The sequence below is a fragment of the Alosa sapidissima genome, chromosome 8, assembly GCF_018492685.1.
Source record: "Alosa sapidissima isolate fAloSap1 chromosome 8, fAloSap1.pri, whole genome shotgun sequence".
Classification (NCBI taxonomy): Eukaryota; Metazoa; Chordata; class Actinopteri; order Clupeiformes; family Clupeidae; genus Alosa; species Alosa sapidissima.
This window is the reverse complement of record NC_055964.1, coordinates 11845692-11856381: the sequence shown is the minus strand read 5'-3', so window position 1 is coordinate 11856381 and position 10690 is coordinate 11845692. Positions and strand designations below refer to the sequence as shown.

Sequence of the window (10690 nt, the reverse complement as noted above, 5' to 3'; positions counted from 1 at the left end):
TCTCTATCACATTTTCTTGACAGCCTGATCAGTAGCCTACAACAACTTGAATTTCACTTGTATAGAGGTGAGGGGGGATCTCCAACTCTACAACATGCTGTTTTATGCCATTTTAACTGTTGACTGAAGAGCATACATTCCTCAGATATTTTGAAGCAGATAAAGGATTAAAAGGTCGGCAACACTCAGTGTGACACCATCATTTCAGCCAATGCTCAGGCTGAAATTTCCCCTCACAGCAGGCGAGGGTCTTAAGTTAAAATGACAGAGGGCTCTGAGTGCACACACGGAGGGAAAAGGGTTTGATCCAGAGCTTCTAGCTTTTCAAGTAGCCTGCGTGAAAATTTAGGTCTAGCTTGACAAAATAGCCTAGACTACTTAAAATACCCCTTTTAAACGTGAGGGACCCTCAGCATGGCAGGAATCTTTACTAAACAAGATTTATCCTATTTTATGTAGCCTAATAAAAATGCAAATAAGAGGAAATAATGAATATGCTTGCGACTTTAAAAGTAGGCTATTATGTCAGGTTAAATAATTGGCCAACAGAATGTTCTAAAAGTTGGTTTTAAATGCCATTAGGCATAAAGAGTGATCATATAGGCCTATGCTAATGTTCACACAGCAGGTTATTTATGCCATAAAATTATTGAAATTAAGCCACCAGTGAATTATTGTTTTGGCCAAATTTAAGCCCAAACATACAGTAAGCTATACAGAACAAATGCATTCAATATCTTTTTTTTTCATAACAGGAAAGTTCAAGTCGCAGCGACAAACCCACCTTCTGCTTCTTTGGAGATGGTGCTTATTCCAGTTAGAGTAGCAATAAGGATCCACACGAGACCCATGCTTACGGCATGAAATAGAATTAATCCAAATGAAAAATGCGATCTCTAGTTCAGTTCCGAAGTAGAGGTATCACTGATCATTATTGTTTTCTTGAAGCGTCATACAAATTTTCCGATGCCACAGAAGACAAGACAACGTCTTGGCTGGGCGTCTGACACAAGTTCCGAAGTCAAGAACAGACAGCAGGTATTACCGAGCATCCGATCTAGAAAGCGATGCGGTCTTGAATCCAGTCCAACCTCTCAACCCAACTTCAAAGCAGCTTGAAATCCTCAGTCAGATCCGAATGTTTAGAGTTTGTATTGCATGACGGAGAAAATGAGCCCTTTGGTCGGGCTAATAATTATAGTTCCACAAAGCTGACTTTTCCCGGTCGCTCCAACCTGCAGTCTAGGCTTTTAAACGAGTCAGTGAAGTGGCTCAGTTGTTGCAGGCGATTTGCAAAGAAAGAACGCCCCCTCCCATCACTGTGGGAAAAGGACCCCCGAACAAGTTCCAATGCGTGATCTTTCTAAAGGGCGCATGATTTGTCCTATGCCTTTCTGCCACTCAGAAGAACTTTGTGCTAATTAAACTAAAAATAAGGCTAATTATATCAGGTGCTATACAGGCAAAGCAGATTCAATCCGTTTGATGAATGAAAGCAAACACTTCGTGATAGTAGCCTTAAGTTAGTTTAGTAGCCAATTCTGTCTTCATGGTAAATAGGCCTATACGGGACAAGGAAATTGAGCGGACACAGCTATCTAAGAGTGAACTACTCATCTTAGAACTGGACTAATCAAATGCAAACTAGAGATTTCAATAGCCTAACTGACCACACAATTGAAGCAATAGTGATGGATTGTAAAAAGGCTACGCATACCAAGACTTCATTCTTTGAAATCAATTTTGTGTTCCGCTGTGTAAAAGCAATGCTGCCCTCTGCTGTTGATCGTGCTAAACTAGAAGCATGGCCAAGAATGAATAAGAGAAACAATATATATATATATATTGTATTATGTAATGCAATTTGTTACATATTATGCAATATGTATGTATTTATTTATTTATTTATTTATTTTAAAGATATCTAAATGTGGATACTCAAAGTCAATACATGAAGTTCCTCTCTTGGAAATACTCAGCAAACATAACACCTTGGAGTTATCATGACGGCTTAAGATCACGCAAAAAATGTTTATGAGACGCTGGAGAGGCTTTTTCCAGAAGTGCAAGGCTTTATTTTATTATATTACAACATTTACAATGGGCATGATCACGGTCTTTCTTCCTCCTTAGGCTTTGGCAGAAAGTCTTCATATTTTACAAGTAGTGCCTCGCTAGTTCTGTTGCTTAGTATCATCCTGTTGATAATTGGGCCTGAAAAGAAGAAAAAAACAGATGATAAGTATATACAACATAGTGCACATGCTACACATCTCTAACACAAACTCATACTGTCTTTAGAAGGACATGAGTTAGATGGTTAAATTAAGGACATTTTTGGAGCGATCTCCTAAAGTCCAGTGCCACTCATTAGGCTGGCTTTGGCTTGAGTAATATATGCACCATAACGGTCATGCTTCAGCTGTCAGGGAATCAAACCATCGCCACCACCGCCACCACCAACACAAACACTCAGGTGGGGATAGCTCTCGCGTTTCCATCCCAAATGTCCCCCTGGAAACCAAATTAGAGGGGGAGGAGAGCTGCTGACTGACTTCAAACAGCTGCACGGAGAGGCGCCTGAAGTACACTGTTGCGCTGACAGACTGCATAGCTCCCACCTCGCCCATAACGCTGGCTTCCATCACAAAAAAAGGGCCCCGTCCAGACAATGTCGGCAATGTGCAATTCACAAGTGTGGCCGAAATAGTGTGCACATTTCCAACGTAACTTCCAACAAAAATAACAAAAAGGTTTGTTTGAGTGCTGATAGACCATTTCATTCAAGGTTCACAGGGTCTCATTAGTAAGTGGGAGAGGGGAATTAGAGACCACACAACACTAGAGATGTGACAGCGCATTGTAATGAGTTAACTTGGCTAATGAGCACTCAGGCTGGTAATTGGCACTAAGGACAGAGGACACTACAAAGACGGGTACGTACTATAGTTGGCTGGCTTGTGGGAACAGACATCATTGATGATGGCTTGAATGTTGGCCAGGATCTGCTCTTTGGGCATGTTCAGCTGGAATATAGGAAAACAACAAGGACTTGTTTTAGGTTTTGTTATAAGTTTAGCTGAAATCTGCATAGTCACATATATGTAGACCTTGAATTTCCCCTGGGGATCAATAAAGTATCCATCCATCTATCTATCTATCTACCTATCTATCTATCTATCAGATTGAGTCTCCACTCTTTCTCTAGTTAGCAGAAAAGTATATATTACTTTGGTAAATATAGCATTTATATCTATATTATATTAAGAATTTCTCAAAATCCATGAAGAAACCATAAAACACAAAAACAGAACTTTTGGGCCCTAATTTGAATGATGGGCAAAGTGCAATGTCTTAGGTCTAACTAGCTAATTTAACACCATGGGCGAGACCTTCAGTATGAACACAGATGAGTCATCTCAATGCTTCCATATGCCACATGATAGCTACAGCTCATACACAAGAACTTGACTTTTTGATAGACACTGCGCTTTGCCCACCATTTAATTAGGGCCCTATAATATTAAAATGGCTTAAAATCATTTCAATTTGGCCCCATTTTTTTACAGGAAAAACCTCACATAGTACTCTTATTGGGCCCTACCGTGGCAACTTCAGTAACAATATAGTTCTCTCTCTCCACCAGGTATTCATGACCACTCTTGAAAAGGTTTAGCATTCTGGGAATGTTCACTCCGACAGTGCCTGGAAGATGGAAGTTCACATCAATTATTTAATTTGTGTAATAGAGTTTTTTTTTTCTTATATGACAAATCAAAGGGCTACCAGATGGGACAGACATCATGATCAAATGTCACAAAAAAAATCTGACCTCTCTTGCTCTTAGGAAATTTCTTCCGAAGCTTGTTTTTTAAAGGGACCAACTTCGGGAGCACTTCAGGCACAGTCAAGTAGAAATCAGCTTGGATTTCATCATCTAAAATCTGAGAGAAAGCGATACATAAATGCGCTGGACGTAGCACTGATAATGTGGATTTTGAGAATGATAAATAAAATGAAATGAATGAAAATAAAAATAAAAGTGGCAGACAAGCCAGACAAAAGCTACCAAAGCACAGTATGCTGCATCGACCTCCGAGATTAGATCCCAATGTTAATCTCAGATTCTATAACCCAATGTATTGACATCCCACCTAGAATACCACATATGACATGTCCTAATTAGCAGCCAATGCAGGACATTCCTGAACAGCCTGTTGATGGGATGGTTTTTGCCTTCGAATGAAAGATTGCTTTGAGGCCCATTGTCATCACAACAGCTGCATCTTTTGCATGCTTTCTGTTTGAACTCTTTCTGAAGTTATGCACCCTCACGGAACACCCCCATCCACCCCCCCACCCCCCACCCCTCAATCAGTGAGCTGATTGCTGTGTGAATCCAATCCTCTGTGTGCCCGCCAAGTGCTGGGACTTTGGCACAGGCACTGCTAGCTGGCCTGGCTAGCAGGTTTACGAGTCCAGCGTTGAGCCTCTCACCTTCTGCACGAGCTCCACCCCGCCGGCATGCGCTGCTCCGTTCTCCAGTGCCAGCTGCGCCTGTTCAGCATTCTGCAGACACACCACATCGCACCGCATGGCCATATTAATAGAGCTGAGAGGGGAACGTGAGTACCATCCACAACACCCCCACCAACAGCCACACAGCACACATTAAATAGAAACAGGGTCATGCAGAGTGCTGCTCCTACCTAGCCCATTTTAGAGCTCCTACACCTCACAGAGAGTGAAAACAACAAGCTTAAACTGTTTGCACAAAGGAACCAAAAGTATACTTTATCATTTATATAAGTATAAGTATTTATTCTACTGCTTGGTTGAATTTCCCATTGTCCTACGTAATTTAGAACGACCATTAACCGTATGTTATTTGCACAACTATGAAGTAGATCCATTTTTTTGGCCGTATCACACTTGTACAGTATATTAATTCGCCGAACTCGTGATATTTAAATGAACCGTCGCGTTGAATCCGAGCTGTAAAATGCAGACGTTCAGAACATAGTAACATTGTAGCATATGACGGAGGTGGCTTTTAGCTAGATGGATGACAGCAGGCTAGGTAAAATAGCGATGATTCAAAGCTAAAGTTCATCAGAATATTGGGATACGCCCGCTTGACAGAGGGAGAGGTAGAACTAACGACTGGCCTTTGGCCGTAGCAACTATCCATTTAGAACTAGTAACGGCAGTTTGTCCTGCAAGTTGAGAAATTAGTTGATATGTGTCGGAAGAAAGTAGTTCTACAAACAAGACAGTTTTAGCGATTAAAACATTTAAATTGTAACAGGAAATGAACACAACGCAATAAGTGGAATAAGCGAGATAATGGACTCCACGGTGGTCTGTTCACAGAAGTTAATGCACTTACGAGGTTTAAACGGCCCTCCGCTTCGCGTCGGGGCCGTTTTACAACCTCGACCGTGCATTAACTTCTGTGAACAGAAGTTAATGCACGCGTCGGGGCCGTTTTACAACCTCGACCGTGCATTAACTTCTGTGAACAGACCACAGTGTCGTCCATTATCCCTTACATATACTCTTTTGATCCCGTGAGGGAACTTTGGTCTCTGCATTTAGCCCAATCCGTGAATTAGTGAAACACACAGTGAGGTGAAGCACACACTAATCCCGACGCAGTGAGCTGCCTGCTACAGCGGCACTCGGGGAGCAGTGAGGGGTTAGGTGCCTTGCTCAAGGTCACTTCAGCTGTGGATATGGGCATGGGAGAGCAGTGCTCAACCACTTCCCCCGCCCACATTTTTCCTACTGGCCGGGGATCGAACCGACAACCCTTCGGTTACAAGCCCGAATCCCTAACCAGTAGGCCACGGCTGCCCCCTATTTCATCATCATTTATCATTTAATTATCTATAAATATCATAATTCAGCTTTTTATTGTGTTGACATCCTATATACAACTGAGTGTTCTCTTTCGTGCAGTCAAACTACTCACCTCTGTAAAAACGACAACTTTGTTTGCTTCCGTCCTGAAAGGGTGGGGTAGCTGCACTGTGCTGACGAAGGGATCCACCTTCCTCTGTGAGAATAATAATTAAAGACTGATTAAAACCCGGCAGAGCAAATCTCAGTCGTCCCACAACACTTCATAACACACAAAGCTGCCAGCTTTAGCTGCATGTTTAAACAACGTTACAACAACCCCAAGGTGGCTCCAAGTGATGAATTTTTTTCATTTTGCTAAGAGTGTTTCAGATCCATTATGTGAGTCTGGTATTCACAATGACCTTTTGAAGATTAACAACAGGGAAGAAGACCAACCAAGACAAAGCTGTCAGCCTCTACTAACACCATAAGTAAAGCAACACTGCCACTTTTTCAAGTAACTTTTTGTGGAAAACCAGCAATAGAATCATCTTTAAATTACTTTTTCTAGCATATGATCAGGGGAAGGACAGATATGCACACTGTTATTCCCACTCATCACTCAGGATTATAATTATGTTATTCTGTGGAATAGGACAGCACATGTAATGCACAAAAAGTGAGAAATGCTTCCACAGCACAACATTGCCAAGGAAAGCCTCCACAATCACTGTTATACCATGGTAAAGAGGATTGATCATCATAGCATCATCTTAAAGTGAAGCAAATTTATTCTGGACATCCCCGCATTTAATATGTTGCACAACCAACCTTTGCCAATAAAACAACATTTAATCTTACTAAATGTAATCTAATTTAATTAGTATTAAACATATTAAATGTAATTGTTATTTAATTTTATCTTTATAAAAAATGTACAAATCATCCATAGCACTGTGTCTTCTCTGTTGCACTCTCCTCTCATTCCACAATTTTCAACAGGTTGTAGGTAAGGGCATAGACATGCCATGTAGCAGAAGCGATTAGGTGTTAAGTAAACCATTTTGTGTCGATCAAAGGGGTGTACTCAGGCTTTCAGTAAACCCTGACCAAGCAATCTGAGGTAATCGACTGTGACTGTGTATTCTGTTACATAAGTTGGTTGCTTTGATGTGTTCTTATGCCGTGTAAATCAACATGTGTCATGCATTTCCATTTATAATCAGGATCAAAGATTTTAGATAGATGGAGCTCCGCCAGCAAAATATTTGATGGGATGATTCAGGCATGGTTACTTTGTTTTGAGCCTTCATCTTGAACATAACCTTCATCTTTTTGCTACTGGGCTCCCCCTACAGGTGTGGACTATTTGGAGACAGGACATGTCGACCATGTAGACTGACTGATGGTAGTATTATACAATTTCATACAAATGGGCAGAGTTTCGAGGATCTCCATAAATGAGTAGTTTATGGGAAGGATGGGAAGGCGTGCCAGTTTCCCTAATAAAAGTTAATTTACCATCAAAATGACTTCAAACCATTAAGGTTAACAAACTTGCATAGCATGCTTTTAAAAGAGAGCCACCTTTGTGTCATTGCAAACCCCTGACTTTCATCACAATGTACCTCGCTCACCTGTTAACCTGACATCGTAGTACATTCCTCAGATATTATATTTTGCATCATTATCCTGTTGGAAGGTCCAATGATAATTACTCTTTTCTAATTCTTGGCAGATGCAGACATGTTTTGATTTAAGATTTCATGGAGTTCATGATAACATGTACCCTATCCTACCCTACCCTATTTGGGGCAGACTACTGGTTAGGGCTTCGGGCTTGTAACGGAAGGGTTGCCGGTTCGATCCCAGACCCAGTAGGAAAAATGTGGGCAGGGGGAAGTGGTTGAGCACTGCTCCCATGCCCACATCCACAGCTAAAGTGCCCTCACTGCTCCCCGAGCGCCGCTGTAGCAGGCAGCTCACTGCAGTGTGTGCTTCACCTCACTGTGTGTTCACTGTGTGCTGTGTATGTTTCCTTAATTCACGGATTGGGATAAATGCAGAGACCAAATTTCCCTCACGGGATCAAAAGAGTATATATACCTATGCTTATATACTAAAAAAGGTACCCAGGGCTTTTGGAAAAATTAAACAGGCCGACAACATCATAAAACCCTCTTTATACCTCCGCCTGTGGATATCAAGTTATTCTAAACATCATTCTTTTTATTCCAAACCCATCTTGAGTGTTTGTAGCCAAATACTCAGGTTCAATGCATTAACTTTCTATTTGGATCTACACGGATTATCTTTCTATTTGTATAAGATATAACACGATTAAAGTTCATGAAAATAATTCATTCGTATGCATTCACATTTGTTGCATTTCTGCCTGCGTGTTTCCGTAAACATTGCCCTGACGACCTTATGTTTTGATCCTACAGCTGATTAGAATGCTACCCTAGATCAGCAGAATGTCCATTTTTAACTTGCATAACACAGTGGAAGAATATGCAGAGATGTGCATATTCTACAGCCGAATTTTCATGAATGCCCATAGAATATGCAAATGAGCTGAACCCAGCTAATGTCACTTTCCTCACCATGAATATGTTACTTGACAAAATGCCACCATGAGTTTATCCCGAAACAGTTTCAGATGGCACAGATTCATTACCCACAACCACAACAAGAAACATCACTCTACCTTTTTCTCGAGTTTCAAGTCCAGCTTCAGGTCCAACGTCACAGCCTGATCTGGGGGGGTGAACTCCAGCCTCTGGAACTCCTTCAGCATGTCTATTGCTGTGCCTGCATCGTGGGATGGTTTGGGGTAGAATCTCAGCATATACACGTCGTCCACTGGTTCCCAGGCCGTGAAGCCGATTGGTTTGTGCCGTCCTGTGTTATCTATGACACGCTTTTCCTTTTTCTCCTTCTTATCCTTGTCCTCCTCGCCTTTCTTTGCTTTGGGTTTGAGCCTGGTGAAAAAAATATACACACACAATTAAATTGCCAGAACTTGCATAGATTGAGATGGATGGATGTGCAGACAGATTGGAGGTAGGTAAAACAACACTGTGCTAGTGCATACATGTGTGTAATGTGTATGCTAACTACTACAAAACAGAACTAAATAGAATACAATATAGCTGTACAACAGTACAACATAGCTGTGCAAACAGAAGGAATATTGTGCATTTAGTGCAGAGACAAGAGTCATACTAGTATACTGCAGTGGGGTAAAATGATTCCTAGTGGTCCTTATTACCTCATAGTTTAGGGAACCTCCAAATGAAAATATTCGTTTGATCAAGTAGGTCATGTAGGGGATATGAACCATTGTTGTGCAAACATGCTTCTCTAAATTGATAGCAACCAACTCTAGGGGCTCCAGAATCACCCTCTGGGTGTCAGTGTGGCTAGTAGTTATACAGCAATAAACAGCTTCTGAAAATCGAGTCCTGGTCGAGAATCAGCATGCAACATCCCGTATAAAATCAAAACTCACTTTACTGCTGCAGCTGCATATGTCCTGACATACGTCTGCCGCACCACATTCTGAGATACCCTTGAGACGCAAGGTGATGTTAGACTGAGTCTTTGGCATCCAGCAAGAACTGAAGAGAGAAACGATGTTAGTTTAGAGATGAACTATGAACAGTACAGACAGCACAACAACAATTACATTTTGCACACGTCAATTTAGGGTAGCTTAGATGTATTCATGAGCCATTTCATCACAGAAAGAATGTCGACTTTCCCAAACGGGAGGGGTTAGTTAGCTGCATTTTCAAATGCATTTCAACTGAGCTTGACTTCAGACAACAGCGCTTTCAGACAGCCTTATTTCAACGAATACGCATTTTGCTAATGTAAGCCTAATGGTACACGTCCCTACATATCAACGTCCATCCATGGATTATCCACATTCCAGTTTATGTTAACGTTAACGTAATGCTGTCTGGCCAAGGCTTCCAATTGACATGTAATTGATAATAACAAATCTAACACAGGGACTAGTATCGTTATAAAACCGCTCATTTAAAAACGATGCTTTGAAGTAAAATAATCTCATCAAGGTATTAAATGGTATTGCACGTAACACTTAAAAACGAAGTGTCATCTGACCTCTTACGAGATTCCTCGTGGACGCTGCCATGTTTACGCTTTGCGTTCTCACACACCGGAAGTGCCGTCTGGGTAAAGAGATTATCCGTCCTCGTGTTCCGACCTATCTGGTTCCGACTAGTGTTTGAGTGTTTGGATCAAAAACCATATTTTGCAGTAATGGATTAGATAAATGATGGATTAGGCTGTCTCTGCATGTGGTTTAACATTTCGGGGTGGACAATTAAGTATTATTCGATTTATATATAAACAAATAAAAGCATTAAAACACACTGTAAAAATAAAGACACCTATACACACTCATTTGCATTTAACCATTACTCAAGTTAATTAACTAAAGTAAGGTTTTTCTTTAGGAATAGCCTACTTCGATTATTAAATAATTGAACAATTCCTTATTCTGCTGCTCCCCTAAATTCCTCAATCAAAGATGCTGACCCTGAACTCATTTTGGTTATCGAAGTACTTGAACACAACATTTTTCAAAAGTTTATCCAAAAGTTTCCTGAAATATGAGTTCAGGGCCCTATGCGTCTTTAAAACTACTTTGCGGGACCTTCTTGTCATTTCATGAATTAATGTTCAAAGAAGCGTAAGATATGACTCGTTTTAAAGCTTGACTTGAGTTTCACCAGCTTCTGAAATCGTGGTGAAAATTGATAATACATTTCCCCCCCAGTAGGATTAAACTTTTGTTCCCCAGAAGTAGTGA

General features: G+C 40.9%; 2 protein-coding genes across 2 annotated transcripts in view; both read right to left on the bottom strand.

Annotated features, from left to right (window-relative positions):
* Positions 1 to 1246, bottom strand: part of fras1 (Fraser extracellular matrix complex subunit 1) — a 120946-nt gene extending 119700 nt beyond the window's left edge. The window contains 1 exon segment of the mRNA XM_042101559.1: positions 785 to 1246. Within this exon segment, the coding sequence (XP_041957493.1) occupies positions 785 to 851 (67 nt within the window). The 5' untranslated portion in view covers positions 852 to 1246.
* An 801-nt stretch (positions 1247 to 2047) lies between these two features.
* On the bottom strand, positions 2048 to 10682 carry mrpl1 (mitochondrial ribosomal protein L1). Its single transcript, XM_042101059.1, has 9 exons — positions 9979 to 10682; positions 9359 to 9467; positions 8555 to 8828; positions 5975 to 6058; positions 4498 to 4569; positions 3833 to 3944; positions 3605 to 3705; positions 2945 to 3026; positions 2048 to 2214 (listed from the first exon to the last, which is right to left on the bottom strand). Exons 1-9 carry the CDS (start codon positions 10007 to 10009, stop codon positions 2111 to 2113), a joined length of 969 nt encoding a protein of 322 aa, XP_041956993.1. The 5' UTR covers positions 10010 to 10682; the 3' UTR covers positions 2048 to 2110.
* Between the last annotated feature and the right edge of the window lie 8 nt (positions 10683 to 10690).